Source organism: Telmatherina bonti (genome assembly GCF_933228915.1).
Source record: "Telmatherina bonti genome assembly, chromosome: 20".
NCBI classification, from domain to species: domain Eukaryota; kingdom Metazoa; phylum Chordata; class Actinopteri; order Atheriniformes; family Telmatherinidae; genus Telmatherina; species Telmatherina bonti.
The window spans coordinates 16897192-16920602 of NC_136618.1; the positions used below are offsets into that span (position 1 = coordinate 16897192).

A 23411-nucleotide genomic window follows, 5' to 3' on the forward strand; every position below is an offset into this window, starting at 1 on the left:
TACACTACAGGTTCCAAACCTATTTTCCCGGAGGACCCCTGACCCACCATCAGGACAAACTCAAGTTGCCAGGACAGATTTAACTACTCCATTGTAATAGCTCCTCAGCTCACTGACAAATCATTAAACCACAAAGAGGAAACATTAATTGGATGCACAAGATCTGGCCTGATGAGGATTTTACTTTTGGTGTATAATTATAAAGTAAATTATAAATCAGATTTATTCATTTTGGGACCTGGTTTCAAATTACTGTTTAACAAAGCACCATTTCCATGTGAACCGAATGATCAAAAACTTGGGTGGATACACCTCAACCCATCCTTGTGAACATGGCTTTAATTCTAGTCACACTGAACAGTCAGACTCAGAGCCTTGGGATCCAGGAATCCATTGGTTACATAATTTGTTTCTAAAGATTTTTGATCTCTAGAGAGAAATTAAAAATCTTTCAACTTAAATTTAATATAAAATGTATTAACTGGCACTGATTACAGAGGATTTTAAACTAACTTCCAGAAAAATGTTTGAGTCAGAAGAAAATAACTTGGTTTATTGATTTAAATTCTGCATAACTCTTCTACAGCATCTTGAAGAGTAAAAGTGAAATCACCATTACTGACACCCAGCCCACCTTCCCTTAAAAAAAAAAAAAAAAAAAAGTGTTGACATGAAGCATCTAATACACAGGCTTAAACAATAATTCTACAAATGTGCAGCAAATCACTTTAAACAAAATAATGCATTATAATAGAACAAGATTCCATTAGTGTCAAGTTTCCAAACTGAGGAATGAAAATGTGACTATTGCCAACATGAAAGCATGACTTAAGTTTTGGGTAAATAAAGATGTAGGGGTGCCTTAGGACCCATTATGTTCGAATGTGCTGTCAATACAGAAGACAAGACTACTTCTATAGACAGATGAGTAAAAATAATAGAAAACAACTACCAAGAAATATAACTTTCCCAAAACAGTTAAAATTTTTCCTAAGTTAATAATTTCAAATAAAGAGCAGAAAGACATTGTATAAGCTTGATTTGGCAGGACAAGGTAGAACCTTGTGGAGCATAATGACTTTGGCCCTTAAAAAAAAAAAAATTTGTACCAAATGATGCGCGAGAACGCAAAACTGGTACCTGGGATACAACTTGCAGAGGAGGACCAGACCACAGTTGCAAATGCCACTTTTAAAACCTGACCGAGTCCCTGTTTTAGTTAAGGACATATCTAGAACATAAATGTTAAAAAATTAAATTATCTAATATAGCCATAACATAAATAGACACATCCCAAACATAAATTAGTCTACAAGTCAAGCATGTATTCAAATAATACAGAATGAAATTCTACATGACAGAAAAGTGTTTCTTCCATGCTTGAAATTAAAAAAACAACTTTCACTCATCCTTAAAAATGGGGATATAACACTGATCACCCATGCTATGTGCAACAATGTAAAAAAAAAAAAAAAAAAAGTTAGAAATGATTGAAAACAAAATCAATACTACTAATAATCCTCTAACATTCACTTCTCAGAATGTTCCCCCTCAAAAATAAAAAGTCCTCGTAAAAACAAAAAATTGGTATGATTTAGAAAAGTGCAATAGTGGAGAGTCAGATAAGCACACGCAACACTAAGAGATGATTTGGCCTCCCAGACTGAGTCAAGCAAAAGGCCTGGATGATACAAAATGATGAGGCACTTCAAAGTGACATCTGGACCTCAAGCTCATGTTCACCTGTTCAGAGCAACTTCCTCCTTCCAGTTGCTTTCAGCATGTGCTGCCCAAACTGTGAAAAAATGCAAAAGAGAAGAAAGGAGATGAAAGCACAGCAAGCCATTCCGAAAATGTCAGCATATATATATTAAAAAAAAAAACAAAAAACGAATACCAATGAATCAGGCATCTCTTACCAGTGGGGTTTCGGTTTGAGGCTTCACTTCTTGGACAGGAACTTTGAAATCTTCTTTGTCATCCCGTTCGCTGTCGTGTCGATGGCGATGGGCAAATTTGCGTTTCAGGGCTTCAGCAATCAGAGCTGCAGCATCGGTTGGCTCCTTCAACTTTGCTTGAGCATCGTCTTCCACTGGACGACTAAAAACGTGGTAAAAAGAGCATTTATGAAGTCTAATAATTCATGAGTGCAGCTTGCACTACTGCAACTGATGAAGACTAAAGTTGAGACTAACCTTTTCACAGATCTCAGCTTTACTTTGCTTATGTCCTTCAGGACTTCAAGCATGTTGGGAATTTCTGCTGGCCTCGATTCCACCACTGTCTGACCGTTTGCCTTCTTCTCTCTGCGCTGCTTTATCAAATCAATGGCTGAAAATGTCCACTGTAGACCCAGAGGTGGGGGCGGGGGTGGAGGAGGTGGTGGGGGAGGAGGAGGTAGGATACCAGAAGGTGGAGGGGGAGGAGGAGGTCCAACTGCGGTAGCAGCTATTGTTGAAACAAAAGAAAGAAAAGGCTTGAGTTGTTGCAGAAAGTGTACTTCTGCTGCCACCTAGAGGACAAGAGCCACTACTAGTTAGTACAAAGCAAAACAAGTCTGGCACCTGTTCTTTCTTGGGCGATCACAATTTGAGCTATCTGAGCTCTGAGTTTTGCAAGTTCAGTCTCCAGCACACTGATCTTCTGAATTGCCTCATCATTTGCTGTTGTTGGCCCCTGAGGGTCTGGAGCTCCTTGATGCAGGCTAGGTAGTGACCTCTGACGGGTAAGTTGTCTCTGAGGATGAGGTCGTTGGGCCCGAAACATGAGCCCTGGCTGAATCCCTGACCTGTTTCAATGTATTCATGTGTTATACAAGCAACATGAACTATTACTTTTATACATTTCTAAAAGAAATTTGAAAACATATAAACTTGCTGTCTTCAAAAGGACTGAAACAGATTATTACCCTGGTCTCACCTGGATATGTCAAAGTAATCTCTGTCATCCTCTTCTTCCTTATCAAGCCAGGCAACATCAGCCAGAGAAGCCACAAAGCCATTCTGCCTTCTGGTGCCAATAAGGACACCTGCATTCTCCGTATATGGGTAGAGCTATCAGAGAAAAAAGCGGGGGAAAAAAAATTGAAACATTTGGGGGTTTAACATTCAAGAAAACATGCGCAAATAACACACACACACTCACAAACGCACACTACATTTTAACTACTACAACCCTGCTTCCAAAGATGCCAGACTCTTAAAAAAACTAAGAACCAAGGTCTAAAATGAATTTAAATTTAAAAAAAAAAAAAAAAAAAAGGTATAAAAACAACATAAAAATATTTTAACTCAAAAGTTGAACTAAAAACCTGGAAGTTTACAGTATTTTAGGGTATACAAGAAGCATTGCAGACACATGGAAATCACTCCAGGGCTCAGGAACACTTCTAAAATCTGCAATCAGCGAAGTTCACATTTTAGAGCAATTTACAGCTCGATCATGTACATAAGAAAACTATATATAAACAAGATCTACATGTTATTCACTGGACAGACGATGAGAAGGACTATCCAACTTGTCATCCTATAGTTCCAAACTAAGCATCTGTGGGGCAAAGGGACACATTAGTCCACATGGCATGGAGAAGTAAAACATGTCCAACAACTCCATTAATACTAGACTGAATCTTAGCTATGAAGATGATGTTATTTTCAGTTAGTTAGATTTAGTCTAAATGACTTTCTAATCAGTTTAAGCCTTTTCTACTCTTTGTTTTGGAAACAGGGTTAAGATTAAACAAAATCATTTAGTAAAAACAAAAGAAAAGAAAATATCAGCTCACAAAGAAAGGGTGAAAATTGTTAGTTAGAAGTAATGAAATGTTTGAACAGCTCAGTGGGTCTTGAGTCAGCTCAAGGTTGTTGAAGGTTGCAGAACAGACTGACCTAAAGCAGAGAAACTGCCTTCCTCATTGAAAAGGAGGGTAGCTGGAAACAGAAGCAAAGAGGAGAAGAAAATAGCAGCGTTGAAGACAGAAAGGTTTCAAAAGTAGTTTTTTAAGAATCAGATCAGATAGCTCTGATAAAATGTTGAGTTTACAATTCAATTTGCAAACAGTGATTTATAAATGAAGAAGTATATCTTGTTATGACTTCTCTCACTCACTCTGTTTATGGTTCATGAATGAAAACAGACAAAAAGGTAAATAAATGTTAAAGGGGCGTGTGTTTTTTTTTCTTCACCTGAATGTGACTCCATCTCAAGGACACATGGACAGAAATAAAATATCACAAAATAAATCCTCCATTGCAAACAAAGGATTTTACAATCAGAAAAAGATATGAAGGTCATCATTTTAAAACACAAGCTTTCATTTTCCAGTATATGAGATGCAGGTACTCTTCTCTCACCTGAAAATGAACCCTCGGACAGGGTTGAATGGGAAGATTTGAAGCTATTCTTCTTACAATGCTTCTTGAGGATCCATAGGGCTTTGCTGATCCAAAAGCCTGAAAAAAGAAAGTTTGCTACAAGTTACATCACAGATAAATGGGAGAAATAAAAAACAACATACCAATTAAAAGGTAAGCTAAATACTCAGGGTGCATTTAAATGGAAGGAAGGAATTGATGGTGACTGAGACTGTATAAGTCATGTAACTATTCTCAAATGAAAAATGCAAAAATGGAAAACACAAACAGAAATGAATCTGTCAGACTTTCACGTACCAGGTCCATTTCAATCCTTGCATGCTTTTTACTCATTTCTGTCAAAGAATTTCATAACAACCAACAGGCTCCAGCATCATGTTCAACAAATTTAATCTGAAAGAAACATAAGGGCAAAATAGGAATTTCAGGTTTAATCACCTTCAAATAAAAACAAAGACAATGGAGTGAACTTTGTCCCTCTACTATCTACCCTTTCTAAAATGCACTAATACACTTGGATCAGTTCTGGGTTGCAAAGACAAATATTTATTATGAAAATCAATACAGTTCTCTCTTCACCATTATCATTGCTGTCAATATTTGATCCAGAAAGAAAAGGAAATTTCTCAATTCATCCCTCCGAGAATGACTTCATGAAGTGGCACTCAAATTAAGTGGATTGCAGTTTCACATTGGGACAAATAATGTATTTATTAATTTTACTGAACTGAATTTAAATGAACCGAGAGTAATAAAAAGTATAGGCTACACACAGTTAGTTGTAGTTATTTACTATAACTACTGCTATTACAATCAGTTTTAAGTTTAGTTTAGCCAACAATAGTTTTGACCCCGGGACAAGAGGAAATGTGAAACAAAGGTTATAAGGTGATGGCACATATGACATACATTTTAGTATTGGTCCAAACATTAAATATGAGTTTTAATGACTTCACGCTAGCGGACAAATTGGCTAACTGTTGCTAATGATAGCATACTAGCTTGATCCAACTTACCAGATATGTGCCTTTTAAAGCTTTGTTTTTAAACACACACTGCGCTGCTGACCTATTGTATTATAACAGACCTATACGACATGATTTAACATTATATTTATAGTCAAAGATGAGATGAAAGTAATAGTGAAAACAATTTACCAGACTACCGCTAGCTGACAACTTTCTGGAGTTTTTCCACCTTGCCAAGCCGACGAATATGTACCGCAGGAGGCGACTAGTGTGGGAGGAGCTTTGGAATACCTTGGGAGCCAATTGGATTATAGGAATTACATATGGATAAATTGCACATGTAAAAGAACACCATTGGTTTATTAGGATGATTGACAGCCAACGTTACTAATTAGCGTTGAGCCCTGAAAGAGAACTAACTGGTGATTCGTCAAAATCACAGTCAGTCGAGCTACAACGTCCAATCATATGCAAGTACATCTTTGAGTGTTCGTTATACTGTCCTGCTTTTCCCGGTGGAGGAATTTCGCATTTAAGTAGTCCGGATGCTGACAGACACTGGGATGTCTTTGACAACAAAACAGCTGCACCCATTCGTGTGCTACAGAACCCAAACACTGTCCATAGCGGCTAGCTAGGAACACGCAAAGAAAGGGACGCAGGCCTAGCATTACTAAAATTCTTTCGTTTTTCTTTTTAAAAGGCCCTATCAGGACGTAACTATTTACGTTAACTCTGTTTTATATTTTTTTTTACTCAAACAATCTGAGCTTGATATCTGTTTTTTTTATGAGAACGAACAAAAAGGTATCCTCTAATTGTCAAGTAACGATAGCTAGCTTAGCCTAGCTGTGGAATCGGCTGTGTACCACAGGGCTTGATCTGAGGTGAGGTTGGGGGTCAAAAAAGGCGTGTGGGCAAAAATAAGCATTTGTATCGGAATTTAGAAAGTTTAAATGAATGGGTAAAAGTGTCATATTGGTGTAATTCTAGGTATTTTGGAATAATTTACCACAGCATGCTTAGCTATTTGCTGTTTCGTTGCATTTGTACTTTAATCAGTATGTGTAAATAAACCAATAACTTCATCATTTGCAATCAGCTGGTTTAGTACCACGTGTCATAGATTATTGAAGACATTTGCCACTGCTATTCAAATAGTTTAGTAAACCTACTCGGCATACATCGGACTAATAAAGTCAATTGTGTGTTTAGTATCATTATTATGGGGTTCAGTGGTGGTCTTTACTCACTCCAGTCATAATGTCCATCATCGTGTTGTGATGTTATAATTATTTTTCCTATCATAAAGCCAAAAGTTACAACATTCAGTTCAGTTTTTTTTAAATACTTTTTTTTTCACCTGTGGTCAGAGAAACATCCTAGCAATTTGCAATTGCAAGCTTTAGTTCCTAATATAGTAATTTTCTTCATTAATGCATCAGAAAAACTATCTTGCTGATTTGTCCTAACGTTGTATTTCCAGTAGAGAGAGAAAATTGGTTTGATGTGTATGACATCAAAACAAGAGGCACTATGAGTGCGGAGGTGGATGCTCTTACTGTGGTAAACCAGCTGCGAGATCTTGCTGCAGACCCTTTGAACCGAAGAGCCATCGTAGAAGACCAAGGCTGTCTGCCAGGTCTTATCCTTTTTTTTGATCATCCCAACCCACAGGTTGTCTACTCTGCACTATTGGTAAGCAACATCCATTTATTTCTTGCTCTGTAAAGCAGTCAATATGGTTTAATTTTTCAAATAAAACAAATTAAACTTTGTAGCCCATATTAACAATATGAAGTTCTTGTCAAATTATCTCGAATAAGATAATTTCCTGTTGCACACCTGACAATCTCTCAAAGCACACTAGTGTGCCACAGCACAGTGGATGAAAAACACTGTTGTAGAAATACTGTACTTTTAGCATCTTGTCAGATTAAGATTGTCTTTAAAAACCATCCTGGATTTGGGCCGCTGTTTGTTTTCTTCTCTTGCCTTTTATAGCCCCCTACTGTCTAGGAGTGTCACAACAAGCTTTAGTGAAGACTAGTTGTTGTAATCTGAACTGTAGCAGTTTAATAAAGGACACATATTTGTGCAGTGTTGACATCTGCAGTTTGTTTTGATGTGCAGTAAACATAATTGAGTAAATCCTCTCTGCACTTAACTCCCAGCCACCCTTTTGTTCAGTACATGACTTGTACACACTTAAGTGGCTTTATGTAACACTTGTTTGTTGAGAGAAACCTGTGAAGTGTAAACACAAAGTCAGTGAATGTTTATTTGTGATGTTTACATAATATCTTGACACTGCCCATGTACAATCCTTTTAAAAGGGATCTTTGCTTTAATATGAGAAAGTGATTGTCAGCTGTTAGCATGGGATAGTTAACAGTTGCCCTTGTCCTTGCAGGCTGTGCGCTACCTGGCAGAATGTCGAGCCAACAGGGAAAAGATGAAGGGCGAGCTGGGCATGATGCTGAGTTTGCAGAATGTCATGCAGAAGCAAGTCCTCGTTACCACCGCTTCTCAAACACACACACATGCTAACATTGCAATTTCTTTTCATGAAGCATTAACCCACTATTTTTTGTTTTGTTTGCGAGTCTGCAGAATATCCAGCAGGATGACATCCTTTTATTTGCTATATCAGGATAAATTAGTTTCAAGTTGAATTATGGCCATATGGAGGGCGATAACTTGAAATGCTGTTTCTGCATGATAAAGATGTTAATTGATTTTGTCACCAGGCTTTGACTGATGCTGGAAGATGTTTTATCTTCACTGCATGTGATTTGGAAGTATATTTGAATAAATAAAGGGGAAATAAAATAGATAATGCAGATATTATGGTCACCTATGTTATGTAATAGCAAGACATTATACTTCAGGTAGCTCAATTTGAGGGCAGGACCATCTACCCTGTAGCCAAGCTAGCCCAAAACTAAGCCTGTTACTTCATTTAGTCTGGCTTTGGCATGAAGAGACGGCCTGCTTCATGTTCCCACTCCCGTCTGTTTGTCTTTAGATAGAGGTCGGTCAGATTTGGCAGAGTGGGGACACGTGGCTGAAGGGTGAAGTCTAGCATAGCTGCACAAACAGGTGTGAAGATAATTTTTGGTCCCTTAGATACGTAACATCTGAGGTTTGAGATTTTGTTGTCTTTTCAATGCAGAAAGTTTGAATTGGATAAATAAACCAGCTGAACAGAGTATAAGTTTTGCCTTAAAGCTGACAGGATTCTGTAGTGCTGCAGTGGGGAATGTATTGTATAGGCTCCTAGAGGGCAGCTATGCTTGATAGCTAGTGTCTGAGGTTACAATAGAAAGAATGATGACTTGGTGACAGATGCTGCAGTTTAGCCTGCAGGGTTGTCCTACTGTCCCTTATAAATTATTAAGTCCTGCATGACTGCTGTCACTGACCTCACATAGTTTTCGCAAGAAAAGCTGCAGTCTTCTAAAATGTTGTCGTATAGTGTACAGAAGGGCATCAAAGCTAAGTGTGAAGCATAGAATAGGCACAGTCTGTGTACTTTTGTTGGAAGTTTGATCAGGACAAATGCAAAAGTAATATATATATATAAATGTCAACAAAGTGGAGCTTTTACATTAACTAGTATCTTTTGATATTTAATCTTTTCTCGCTTTCAGATTTATGTGTTCAGGAAAACAGAACATAGTTGCAGTCATTTAAAAAAAAAACTTTGTAAACATAATTGGAAATACAATGTAAAAGGAAAAAAAAACAGTTAATCTCGATCGAGCTTGAAAGCTTGCATTTGGTATTAATATCTTTATTTTTCACCATGGCTCAAATCCCCTTAGGCAAACTTTCTTGCAATTTCTTTGTGTAGTCTTTAAGAAAGTTTCTCCAGGCTTTATGAATAATATTTCAAACCTCTTTGGATATTGGGTGCCATTTGTTCCATTTTCATTTATGTGTGTGATCCCACATTGCTTTAGTAACATGTGCTCAGGGGTAGATTCATCACTCCATAAAACCATAGAACCTGTTGCCACTGATTTTCAGTCTAGGTCTTTGTCATTTTTCATACTTCAACCTTTTTTTTTCCCTTTTTTTTTTTTACTTTCTGTCTGTTTCTTAAAACCGACTTCTTGACAGCCCACCTTTTCATGTAGAACATTTCTGATAAGGCTTGAACAGATCAAACCCTTCTACCTGTCATATATTTTTTGTCTTATTTTCAAGGACATCACTTTCAACTCATGTACTCCAGTTTTAGAGCTTTTTAAAATTATTTTAATGCTCCGATGCTTCTTAGGTCCTTTTTTCCAGTTTTCTCACTGTTTTAAAGGACATGTTCCACACCATGCTGAGACACGTCAGATTTTTATCTAACAGTATTTTACTTTATTGGTCCAAAAATACAGCTTTATGTCTGCCACATTGTGCTGCCTTTGCCATTTTTCTTACATGCAGCAGAAGAAAGTTGAACAAAATTTGTTTCCTTGCAGCAGTTTGCTTGTAACAAAATGCAAGTTAAAATTATTAAACATTATTTGAATGTTTTGTTTTGTGGAGATGCAACAATGCCTTATCCCTTGACCAGTGATTAGGTACAAAGATTGGTCTGAAACTGATTGAAAATACAGTCATGGACCAAAGAAAATCTTGAAAAACCTTCAAAAAGCCAGGAGAACTGTCGGTTTAAGAGATTACAGGAAACTTGTGGAAGGAAAATGTGATGAAATGGAATATTTGTGTAACTGAATTTTACAAATCAGATTATTATTAGTATTGCAAATGCACTGTTGTCAACAATTATTTCCACATAAGTCCATTTCGTGGAGGGTCTCTGAGTAATTGTACATAAGCCACGTGCAAAAAATATACTAAGATGTCTCTTTTTAGCATATCTGTCTTTCTCGTGTAATTTACTTTCTGTCACACCAAAGGAGTACATCACCTGGAGAGACCAAACTGCTGGCCTCTGAGATCTATGAGATTTTGCAGTCAGCTGGTGTTGAACAGGCTGAACAGGCCGAGGCTGCTGCCACCTCCTGTCGACGTAAAGCCCACTTCTTCTTGGGTTCCAACAACAAGAGAGCCAAAACTGTAGTGCTGCACATTGATGGACTAGACGACTCTGTGAGTATTCACAGTGTACATGCATGACTTTACACAGTATATTAATATGCAGATGTCCCACTCACACACACCAGGCATTTATTGATGTGCAAAAGTCTTCCCTTCAGATCACCTTGCATACTGCTGTCATAATCACACTGTTGCCAAAGGTGTCTATCTAGCGCCTCATAGGAGGCGGAGGGTTCAGGTTGTAAATGTCAGCCATTGAACAGCAGGATGTTAAGATTGAACCTGAGTGTTACTCTGCAGGAATCCTGCACCTAGCCAGATTACATTACAGCAGACAGACGGCCTCTGGTGGGCTGCAGAAGCACACATGACTGTGGCAGCTGGAATCTACAGATGTATAAACCTAGTTTGCTGCTGAATGTCATATGTTTTTGACTTTACAGCTTTCATAGTAAGCCTTCAGGATACGGTTATTTCTGAGCTCTTTAAAGACTTTAGTTTTACACATCTGCTCACAACTTTCATCTGCGCCCTCCCTGTGTCAGACTCGAAGGAGCCTGTGCGAGGAAGCTTTGTTAAAGATTCGAGGAGTCATCAGTTTCACCTTCCAGATGGCTGTTAAACGATGTGTTGTCAGGATCCGTTCTGACCTTAAAGCTGAGGTAAGTACAGCATCTGTCAAGACACAGAAAACAACTTGAGCCTGTTTTCAGTTTATTGGACACATAGAGCTTCATATAGGCTTTATTGATGGATTACTTTTATGGTTTTTAACATTAAAATTGTATTATGTCCCTTCACCTTTGCTAAAGGACTGATGGAAAAAATATATTAAGGCTTCTTTGAAAGTGGATAATCCGGAATAGATTAAAATATAGCAAATCTGTAGGTTGCCTAATTTTCGTATTAGTGTTTGTAACAAACATTACAGGACATCTGCAGTATTATGCACTGTATATGTGATAAGAACACAGCTGTCATTGCTGTTTCTCCTGTACTTCCAATTAATGATAAACAGCAGAATTTTCTCAATATGCTTCATGAAGATGCATGTAATTATTAATGCAAATGAAAACAAATCCCTTTCTCGCAGGCACTGGGAACAGCAATTAACTCCACCAAAGTCATGACGGCTCAGCAGGTGGTGAAGACAGAGAATGGAGAAGAGGTGAGGACTAGCATTGTTTCCTTCAAACTGCTGTACATTAATTTGCACCCAGATGAAGGGGAATGGTAGGTCCGTGTGCTTGCTGTATGTTGTATGCCTCTGTGTACAGAAAGTGTAGCCCCCCCTGCCTCTGGCTGAGACTTATTCACAGTGACATGATTAGCTAGTCACATCTCTGCCTTGGCCTGTAGGCTAGTTGCTTTCTACTGGAGACACAGACAGTCCTAACTGCACCTTTTTAATGCATTACCAGTATCAGGCGGATTGTCTGTACTCTATATTAGTCCCATATTTATCAAACTTGAGCTGAACAAAATGCATTATGGCAAACAGAAAATTTAAACGCAAGTTGCCTAAATAATTGAGGAACAACATACCAGTAGGTGCAGTATATAATGTGTCCAGCAGGGGTCAGACCAGTCCCAGTCATGCAGCTTCATTTCAGACGGTAATATTTGGATCCGAGCTTCATGTTAAATAAAGACGGTTTTCTTTAACAAATTAAATGCAGTTATGGTGCCTGAAAACTAATATTCACTCTTCTGTCTGTTCAGCTGATAGTGCCATTCCAGGAGGACTCTGCAGTGCTGGTGGAAGAGAATACTGACATCCCAGACTACCTGCCTGAGGATGAGAGTCCAGCCCAGGAGCAGGACAAGGCTGTTACACGTGTAGGGTCTATCACAGATGGCATGGGGTGGCTCAGCACTGCCGCCAACTTCCTCACTCGCTCTTTCTACTGGTGACAGCTTCCTACGCTTCCTTCTTTGTTCCCTGTTATATCAAAGGTACCATCCAGCTGCAGCCTTAGCATCCCTCAGCCTAGTCTTGGACTAAGCCCTGTCTCACTAGTCTAGACCCCCCCACCCTCCCTCTTTCCAGAACACAGAGCTGGCCATGCAGAGCTGGCCATGTGTGCAACAAGTGTTGGACTGCCAAATGGAACCTGCAATAACTTAAACTTGTGTATATATTGAGCTACAAATCCCAGTACTGGCTGTATGTGCACAACTATCTACTAACTGTATATGTATCAAAAAACATAGCCAGAGAACTTGATATGAACTGAACCAAATAGTTTTGTGGAAATGTTTAATGCAACATTGACTGAGTTGACAGTTTTAACTGTTCTGAGGCTGAAAATTGGGAGTTTAGTTTTCTTTGTGTGAGTTTGTGTGTGCATTAATTTTGTTTGCTTACATCTATCCAAAATCATCATCCTTTTTACTCAACACATATATTTTATCCTATAGTTTCCCAACTGTGTTCCTTTTATTGTCCCTTATCACTTTTTTTTTTTTAGCATGTGATTATAACTCTTTTGTGCCAATCTTGCCTGATGCCTACATCTGTGATTTTTGTGTGCCTTTTTTTTTTTTTTTGACATTTTAGTGTAATTATTTATTCATCCTTCATTTAAATGATTTGAGAGCTCCGAGCATGTGTAATATTTGTGATTTCTTAACCACAACTTAGCTCACTGTAGGAATACTAGACACCAGCAAGAGATAGCAGCTTATTCAGCCACACTTTTGATCTTTAAAAACAACTTGTGGACTTTTTGGTCGATAAGTGCACAACCTCTTAATGTGTTCAGTTGTTTTTGTGAAAAATCAGGGCTCCTGTGGTGTAAATGATCATAATGATGCAGAAGAAATTGAATGTGAGCTTTGTGGTTGGCTGTGAAATGACTGACAGCTCTTTGTGTTTATTGCACAGAATTTGGGCTACCTCTGCTTTCACAACCGCTTATCTCACATCAGCATTGTGGTGTTTTTCCATTTTTAGTAACAATGTCAGAAAGAGCATGGTCGTGATAACCCTGTTAGCTGCCTGCTTGTAAAAAAAAATTCCCACTGTTAAGCAAAATTCTGCTGAGATTTTCGCAGTATTGTAAGCGCTTTATTTTCAATTTCAGTTTAGCCAATAGTGTCCTTAAAGCAAATATCACTTTGGTGCACTCTCACGCATTCAGAGGACCCAGTAATGCTATTATATAAGCATCAGAGGGGGTTATATGTACATTTTGTAAATGGTGCCTCATTCCCGAAAAAATTCAGACCTGATATGTGAATGACTTTGTTTTGGGGTTTTTTCTTTTTCAGTTTTAGTACAACTGGTTTGCATTTTAATAATAATTCATCTCAAGAGGTTGTAGCATCTGATTTTTTTTTTTTTTTTTTGTGAGGATTTTCCTGATTCTTCAGCTCTTACAACCTCGTGACTTAGTCCAGGTTTAATTATTCTGGCGTGTGTCATTAACAGTTATTACAGACTATGCTGACCAGGTCCCTTTTTATTGTTTGATGGTGCAAAGACGTCACACTTGGTTGAAGTCAAAGAGGGGAATGGCACTGAATAGCCTGAACTGTTGGTGACAATACTCTGTAAAAGCAATATTTTTTTTTTTTGCATTTTATGTATTCATGGTAGCTCAACAACACCATAAAAATAATTTTATTCAATAGAAAGGATTTAGTAGAAATCAAGAGCTGTCAGCAGGAGTACATCTTCATAATTTGTCAATTTTTGCAGTTTGTCTTTGTTGCGTTGTCTAGTTTCTTTCTATTATTAGGTGTTTTAGCTCATACTGCAAACATACTTGAAAATTGCTCAGTTGTCCTTTTGTTGATAATAGCCATTGAACATGACTAAAGTTGACAGAATTAAAGTCCTCAAAAGATGTAACTTCTTGTGTACAGACTTCCACTGCAAGCAGATGTAATATAATTGAAACTAGATTCCCATAAACTGTTAATGCAAACAATGATAAACTTAAACAAAACTGCTTCTGTGTTGTTGTTGTTGTTTTTTTTTTATTATTTAAGCTGATTTTTGTCTGTTTTTCCCTCATGGTGACCTCTTATTTCAGACTATTGTCTTCATGCAGCATCCTCGCATCAGTTCTCCAACCCACACTTTATGAAATTAAATAGCAGAGGGCAGCAAAATATTCCTAGCACAGACAGAGGTAAAATTCACTTTTTTTTTTCTTTTTTTTTTTTAAACTGGTGCATAAGTGAGGTTCCTCAGGGCAAGACTGTTGTTTGCCCACCACTTCCCCCATCCGAGGTGCTGGTAGGCAGACAGAGGCAGCAGTCACCCCCAGCTGGAAGCCCCGGAGCCACTGATGCTGCTGATGCCGCTGCTGAGCCTCCAATGAAAAGGTGCCAAGCTGTGCAGAAGGGCTTCACTTATCTGCCATATCATGCGGATGGATGGTGACTAGAAAGAGCGTTTAATGTTAATGCTGACAAAACACTTCTGAAATTCCTGAGGCCACTTTAGTACAATCCTTCAGTTTTACCAGGATTTTTTTTTTTTTTTTTTAAAGTTGAAAAATAAGTTTTTTTTTTTTATTTTTAACTATTTCTGTTTTAAGAATGACTTAAACTCAATTTTGAAGCTTTTTTCCCTTTATATTTCAGGTTGCTATGGCTCCCTCCCACTGTCCAAAGACATGCATGTTGGGTTAATTGGTTACTCTAAATTGTCCCGAGGAGGGAGCGTGAGTGGTTGTCTCTCTGTGCTGTCCAGGGTGTATCCTGTCTTGATGTATGATTGCTATGATAGGCTCCAGTTTCCCTATATTGGACTAAGCCCTTAAGAAAGTAAAGATTCACTTTACTCATGTTATAGAACTTAAGATACACTTGCACGTTATAGCACCATTTTTGAGGATGTCTGGTATTTAGAATGCATGTGACTATCAGCACTTTGGTTTCAGGCAGATATTGATGAGGATGCATCAATTAAAGACAAATAAAAAATATAACAATAGTGTGAAATTAACTATAAAATGTTTGTAATATAAGGAGTCTTAAGATACCTGTCTGTCAAGAATAATGCACCTGCTGAACACTTCTGCATTGACCAAACACAAGTGTGGATCTGATTTTTCAATTAAAAACTGTTCTCAGGCTAATGTTTCTCCCCTATCACCACTAGAGAGAGACAGCATGCCTGACAAGAGGATGCAAAAGAGGAAGTATGATTGTGGTTGATACCGTAATCTCCTCACATGTGATGAAAACACTTGTAATCAAATGACCAGAGATGGTTACTGAGAACTCATGCTGAAACTTCATTTCCATCTGGTGGGTTTGAACCTGATAAAGAATCATCACAGCCTAATTATTACCCAAATACTATTAACAGGCTTTATTCACCTCAGTCAGACCCTGATGAAAATAATGCAGCCATAAGGTTGTTTTCATGGGTTGATTTGGTGTCTTAGTGAGCATTGTGTTCAGCAGTTTTCAGGTTGACATGATTTTCTTTAAGGGTTCAAGTGCTGTTTCTTTTTTTGTTTTTTGTTTTTTTTTTCCTCCAATATTTGCATAGACGTTTTTGCACCTATAACCTCCAAAGAATACAGGCAGCACTCACCTCTCATATTTAAATAAAAGCTTTAGATAATTTGTCCTCCTCATTCATTCTTTGATAAACCGTCATACAAGCCTCCCATTGTCACCTCCCACCATCTGATAAAACTCAGCCAGACCCTCTTGTGCATATTTCCCCTTCCCCATATCAGCCCAGCTTAGTCATGTGCATAAATGTGTTGTCGGTATCACCCTCCCACCTGTGCGTATTTGCATGGCTAATCTGCGTGTGCAGAAGGGGATCTGATAGGGAGGAGTACAGATAGGTGCGTCTCATGCGGCCCTGCAGGCTCTTGAGGAGTTTTATTGGAGGTTCAGCTCCCAGTCAATGGGATCAGCCGTAAATCCCGCTCACAGTGAGGCAGGAAATGATCTGACTCCGGCAATTTATGTCAAATAACTTTTGAGGATGTGTGAGTGTTGCGATCAGCGCTACCAGGGCAGCGATAACTCTTCGGCAGGGGGCCCCGGTGAAGATTTAATTGAGACATTTTTCTTTATCTGGAGTGAAGTGCCGGAGCCGTGTTGTTGTGCAACGAGATGTAATGTCTCTCTTTATACGGGGGTCAACATCCGGGATGAGGGAAGGTCACGGACTGACTGTTTGAGCATCCAATTTGCTCACGTAATACCCACTCTACAGGGAGCTGAGGAGTATTAAGTTACACACTGCACACAGCAGGCAGACCCAGAGGCCCAGTGCTACAAGAATGTAATGCATCTCTAGGCTCACAGGCTTTCTAAGAGAATAAAAAGATGGCAATTTTGGTACTGAATCTAGAAGCGGTAAGATGTTTTAAACTAAACTATGATAAACTATTGTTCTGGCAATCAGATGACTCCACTAGTTTCTCTTTCCAATAAGTCATCACATTTGCAGTTACTAAAACCGGGCAACAGCTTTAATAAGTATCAATAAAGCTGTCAATTTCCTGATGGTGATGCCACATTAAGATAAGTGGTGCCAATGTGTACTTGGCCTTAAATGGAAAAAAAATAAAGTCAATAAAATTCAGCATAAATAAATATATTTAAAAGTAAGACAGAACACAATTATACCTGCCATTAATTGCAGATAAATGACTGATAAAAGCTGGATCCATGTGGACAAATCACTGGAGCAATCATATGACGTGAAGAAATGCTGCGCAGTTATAAAACAGATCCAACATCATTTATTACTTTCTCTAAATCTATAGAACAGAATGTAAATTGCATCATAAATCAATCAAATGAAAAATGCTGGCACCTAAATCCATAACATAAAAATGATCCCATTTGATTATTTTGAACCCTGCGATGGACTGGCGAGCTGTCCAGGGTGTACCCTGCCTGTCGCCCAAAGCCAGCTGGGATAGGCTCCAGCTTCCCCGCGACCCTGAATTGGTTTAAGCGGTTCAGAGAATGAATGAATGATTATTTTGAATAGGATCTTATATATATTGTAACAACCAGCTTTTTATGGATACTTCTATAACATTGAAGTTAATTTAATAAAACTGTTTAAATGAATAGTCACTGTAGCAAATAAGTAAATGTGAAGTCCTAAATGTGCAGCTGGAAGAAGCCTTCAAAAATAATTTATAATTAAGATATTTGTGTTAAGTGTAAACTGATATCAACACTGACAAAAAAAAACCCATTAAAAATGGTTATTGTAATTTGACTATAAGAAACAAAATGCAGGTAGTAAACTGAGTCCACCTTTCACCTGTTATCATGTCATCAGACTTAACAGTGGAATAACAATCTGTTATTCAGTCTAAATCTGATGTAGGCTGTAAGCCTTGTTTTGCGTTGCCTGCTGCCCTTCCTGCAGCAGCTTGCACGAGGCCCTTGATGAAATTCATGCGCACACAGGCGGCTCATAATTGTGGCCATAGCTCATTATTGTCCCCCGGATGATTTGGATCCACCGGAGGGAGCCTCGTCCTCTGACACTGCTGCGTCCGCCCCGGCGACAACCACTCCAGGCACTGATTGGTGGGATGAAATATTGCCGGCGAAAATTAAAAGGTCCCAGTGTCAAAATAATTCATGATATGCATATCTTCCTGGCTTGATGAAATCGCTGATATCTGGATTGGATGGATAATAAAAGCTTTCAGGCTACAGTGAAACTGTTTGAGCAGCATGGATGGGTTGTGTGTGTGTGCAAGAGGCGGTGGGGGGCTGGGACAGCTCCTTTGTGTGTCAAGAGAGGTGGACTGCAGGGTCAAGATACAACAAGTGTGGATGTGTGCGTGCACATGCACTTTCGGTTAAACCACTGTCAGGTTTCCCTCGGCACACCCGGACCTGTGATTTGAATATCTGCTGTAATTGTCCCAAAACGGCTCATCAGTGGATCTGCCTGCTGCCATTAGGGCCCAACAAAGTGGTGTGACATTCAAATTCCCCTCAATGACAGGTTATTAGAGGGCCCCAAGCAGCCGGCACATAATTAAACACCGTAACGCTGACCTGTAATATGAATTGTGACTCAGTCATACAGTCTGTGAGATTGTTAAAGCACATCAGAACTGGTAAATTTTTTTCCCCTTTCCTCATAGAAAACAGGAAAGATGTCAGTTTCAGAGGTAAATTGCACATAGTTTGATTAAAAAACGAAGTACATGCCAGATGCCATGGCAACTGTAGTCACACATAAGAGATTGAGACATAAAAAAAACTGTTCAAATTTACATATTTTTTTTTCCTTTAATTTTGCTCCCCTATGGGAGATTGTGTTGTTACATGAAATGTAATTCACCCAGAATCCGTTTTCATCACATTGTTGAGCAGTGTGAGCAAGTATCTCAGAGAAACAAGCAACTGAGAAAAAATACAAAAAAAAAAAAAAAAGTGTGACTTTCATTTGAGACACTAAAAGCCTATATTACACAACTTAAGACATGCTATCTGAAGCCCCCGCTTTCCCCTTTAGAACAAGTGGACGTTGTGATGAGCAATGGACCCATCTGCTGTGCCCTCTCCTCCAACTGGTGTGTTAACATGATGTAGTCTGGAGGTGCCATTTCTAAGCCTGAATATAGCTAATACAAGTGGTACCTGGGAAATATTACAAGGAGGATAACATTTGAGTTTATGATACTTGACTGTAAGCATTTATCATGCCTCTACATGTGAAAACTTGTGGTTTGTTGGGCTGTTGAATCATGTAAAAGAAAGATTTTCACAACCCATCTCTGCCTACTTTAATGGATCGAAAACTCACCTTTCCATATCGGAACAGAAGCAAGTGTCCATGTTAAACTGAAAGCCAGAGGCCTGTGTAATAGTGGGTCTGTGGCAGGCCTGCTGAACAGAAGGTCTGCAGTTCCCTCCCTCCCTTTCTATCTCTCTGCGAGCCCCCCACCCCCCCTTCATAAGGGTGGCAGATGGCTGCAGATGAATCCCTCATAATCATGTCAGGACGGCTCCTCCGATCCCAATTCATCTCTTTAAACACATTTCATCAGACGGAGAATTACACAAAGATAAAGGCGGCCGGCAGACAACAAAAGCACACAAAGATTGTCCTTGCAAACAAGTGTTCCCAGTCCCTAACACCACTTAATCAGTTGTGCTCCTGTTATTGCTCCTCACCCCGTGTGCAATCAACTCTACCCCATTTTCCTCCTGCGTCTCTCACTCTTTTGCTCTTTATTTATGTTTTCCTCTCTGTTAATTGTCTCCATTGCCAGCGACTAGCTGTGCTTGTTAAACGTAAATCTTTCCACAGTTCCCTACTGCAACCTTTTAAAACGACAGGTGTGCAAAATCCTTTTCTATCCTCATTGAGTCCCAGTTCCTGATGGCTGCTCCTTCAGGAGGGAAGGGTGGAGAGAGGATGATTTCCACAAAGTGAATTGTGCTCTTCCTTTCTTTCATTTTCTGTTTTTTCCCCCTCCCTCCACCTTCCCACCCCTGCTGTGACTCTGTGTCACCCATCCGCATGATGCCATTAATTGTGGATCAGGTGAAGTTTGTCTCACCTCATTTCAGGGCCATGCTCTGGTAGGGCCATTCTCCCCACTCAAAGGCCACATAATTTCACAGCCTCCTACTTCTCATTAATCCCTCCTGAGTGGCTGCTCTCTGAGTTCCAGTTCACAGATTTGTTTTGCTCTTGTTTTCTGACTCGCTGCCCTTCCTGCCCCCCCCCACCCCCACCCCACCCCAAACACACACACACACACACACACACACATACATACACACCTTCATATTAACCCCTTTAGGAGGGAACCTCTGCCCTGCTGTATGCTAGGATATTTGCTGTTTACTTACTTTTGAAATTTTCCACCAAAATCCTGGCATTTTGCAGCATTTGACAGATGATGGTACATTTGTCTTTTTAAAAAAAAAAAAAAAAAAGTATTACCAATTTACCCTATTTTTTTCTCTAATAGACAACTTCTGTTGGGATAAAAGACACAGCTATTTGAACAAGATGGCTATGAACAGGCGTTTGCTTATGATGCCAGTATCACCTTTTTTTTTTTTTTAAATTCCAAAACAACTCCACAGCCGGCTGTGTTAAGCATTCAGCTACCATCTTCAACCCAAGAAATATCAAGTGATAAACTGAGCAAAACAATAGCAAGTGAAGCAAATCTGTGTATTTCTGCACCTCGGCACATGTGCACGTGTCTGATCAACATGACTTCCTCATCCCTCTCCTGCTAAACTTTTTCCTCTTTTCATAAATTATTCATGAGAAAAAGCTGAAGATCTCTCATTAACATGAAATAACAATTTGCTAATTTACGGAATTTCCTAATTGCTTGCCTTATTTGCCGTGACCAAATTAAATATTCATAAATATGTGATTATTTCTTTGATTTGACTGCCATTTTAGTTTACTCTGATATTTTTCTCAACAATAGCCAAGTACCAGCTTGTGCTGTGTGCACAGTGAAGGAGAGAACAAAGAACAATATAGTATATTCATAGCAGTTCACCTCCTGTCTAAATGCTAATTTGCATAGACTTCTAGTTGATTATTTGAACCTTTTCCATTTTCAGAAAGGTTTCAGGCTGGAGATGTCTGAGATTATGTAGTGAACTGATCTATTAGAGGGTTTAAGTGTGCAAATACAAGGTTTAAAGCATCAACTCTAAAGGTTATTATTTAGTTACCATAGGTTGGGACTTAGAACTATGTGAAAAATATCATCCATGTATGCAGTGAAAGCACTTAAAGTGTTACAAAGGAGTAAATAATTAGATCACCAAACTTGTGAAATTGTATGTGGGTGAAGCTTAATTCCACTGCACGTCAAAATCAAAAATGCACTCATTCATTCTGCTTCCATCCAGAACAAATAACTTTGTTTTTCATTTTGCTGCCTGAAAGCCAAATTTCATTTCACTTCATTTCAATTTACTCATAAAGACAGAAAGGGGAAACAAAAAGAAAATAGTTTATCTCTTTCCCTGCTCTTGTATTTATTGTAGCACGCAGTTGTCAGTGAAGGTCTCGGCCAAGTTTTTTGTGAGAAAGCGAATTCTTGGATCCCATCTGGGACGTCTAGATGAGGTCTCTTGCTGTCATCACGTCTGTTGTCAAGGCTGTGTTTAACCTCAAATTTATGGCTTTGTTATATCAGAGTTAATTACAGATATTTCCCCCCAAAGTGAGTGACGTTGACGAAAACGCTAAGCACAGGCAATTTAGCTCTATTTGCAGATTAATTTGGGCCCACCTGTGATGCTTGGTGTGTTAAGTAGGTACATCAGTTTTAATTACAGACCTCACAGAGTGGGTTTAGTGAAATTACAGTATTAATTATCACATTTACCAGATATCAGAGTGACAAACGGTTGTGGAGAAGCGCTTCCCTTGAACCTCCTGTTTCTCCAGGCAGTGGCTTCATTCCTGTCCTTCAAGCAACCTTCAGACAGGTGTGTGTGATGGAAAAATCCTGAAAGACGAGTTTACCTTGATTTAACACGTCTGATTAACTGTCAAAGATGGATGTCGTTCCTGAAGTTTGTAGCTGCAGATTTAAGTTTTCCTGCCATATGGTGAAATTAGGTCAAATGATGGGAAAGCGGAGAAAATACCTGATACACATCAAAGCAGTTACAGCCATCACAAACATAAAAAATAACTCTTTGTCCACATCATTACCTTCTTCATTCACTCAGATACATTAATCTCCTCAAGGATAATATGATTCAAGCTTGACTGCCATCTCACTAGTCTGAAAGATAAAATTGTGACTTTTGACCCATGGGATCATTGTAAATAGAGTCCATATAGTATGAATGATCGATTTGAGACATTAATCTTTTTCTTGTTCATATGAGGTGATAGTTCACGAAGCAATAAGCTGCTCTTTGCTGCAGCTGTAATCAGTTGCTTCATAAAGAGAGCTTACACTGACTCGTTTTATTAATAAGTTGGAGGAATTACATGTTCATTATCTAAAAGATGTACTTGATTAATGCTTTCTTGAAAACAGTAAGGTGAGACAATGTCAGGATGCGCCGCTACACACTCAAAAATAGAGGTACCAGCTTGTACCTAAAAAGGTACAAATGCTTGTCACTGGGGGTGTACTCTTTTGAGAGACATTTCTGTACCCTTCAGTTCTGGTCAATTTTTGTACCTTATCAAGTTCAACCTCACCTTTTCAAGTTATGTTTTTCTTATGTTTTCCACAGCATTAGGCCTGGTCCATTCCACTTAGCAATATTATCTTATCTTTAATCTAGAAATAATCTTCAAAAACTCAAAATACTGACCAGACATACACTTAGTTTGCAGCATCTGACCTTCATTGTCTGGTGTAGTAAATGACTGTTTACTAGTACTACTGTCATCACTTAACTCTGCTCCAGTTTGTAACATTACAGTCATTAACATTACATTTTTCAATGCTGCAGGTACCCTTATGGTCAAAATGGTACAAATTTGTACTTTATGTCACTTTGAACCCTTTTTCGTACTCTGAAGGTGGGCTTCTGGTCTCTTAAAGACCAGTATTGTACTTTTGAGAGAACATTTCTTTAAATTGTACCTATAGGTGCAGAAATGTCCTTATCTTGTACCTCTATTCTTGAGAGTGTACTTAAATGTGAAGATTATGAAATAGAAGCATATCTGTTGAAAAAAAAAAAAAAAGCCCAGTCTGTCTGAAATTAATACAATCCACAAACCACGTCATCCAGAAGATTCCACATCCTGCCCAGAAATAGTTATAACCATTATCATTAACTTCTTTAAAACTACAATGTATGCTTCAAAGATCCATTTTTTTGTAGATTGTGAGGCCAGAATTAACGTGTTAAACCTGTACACACACACACACACACACACACAAACATATACATATATGTATATATATATATATATATATATATATATATATATATATATATATATATATATATATATATATATATATATATATATATATATATATATATATATATATATGTTTGTGTGTGTGTGTGTATTCAGTAT

The 23411-nt window shown here is 38.5% G+C and overlaps 2 protein-coding genes across 4 annotated transcripts; one reads left to right on the plus strand and one right to left on the minus strand.

The window, feature by feature from the left end:
- Positions 1-630: 630 nt before the first annotated feature.
- On the minus strand, positions 631-5584 carry mtfr1 (mitochondrial fission regulator 1). Of its 2 annotated transcripts, none has more exons than XM_079259460.1 (8): positions 5531-5584; positions 4671-4766; positions 4353-4451; positions 2920-3053; positions 2565-2788; positions 2196-2448; positions 1920-2100; positions 631-1795 (listed from the first exon to the last, which is right to left on the minus strand). In XM_079259460.1, the coding sequence occupies exons 2-8, from the start codon at positions 4704-4706 to the stop codon at positions 1748-1750; spliced, it is 975 nt and encodes a 324-aa protein (XP_079115586.1). In that variant the 5' UTR covers positions 4707-4766; positions 5531-5584; the 3' UTR covers positions 631-1747. The 2 variants fall into 2 exon arrangements, with proteins under 2 accessions (XP_079115586.1, XP_079115587.1); XM_079259461.1 differs by having other exon boundaries at positions 5390-5559.
- A 384-nt stretch (positions 5585-5968) lies between these two features.
- Positions 5969-14325, plus strand: armc1 (armadillo repeat containing 1). Of its 2 annotated transcripts, none has more exons than XM_079260109.1 (7): positions 5969-6228; positions 6828-7039; positions 7755-7846; positions 10261-10453; positions 10948-11064; positions 11496-11570; positions 12125-14325. In XM_079260109.1, exons 2-7 carry the CDS (start codon positions 6878-6880, stop codon positions 12314-12316), a joined length of 831 nt encoding a protein of 276 aa, XP_079116235.1. In that variant the 5' UTR covers positions 5969-6228; positions 6828-6877; the 3' UTR covers positions 12317-14325. The 2 variants fall into 2 exon arrangements, with proteins under 2 accessions (XP_079116235.1, XP_079116236.1); XM_079260110.1 differs by having other exon boundaries at positions 6831-7039.
- The last annotated feature ends 9086 nt before the right edge of the window (positions 14326-23411 follow it).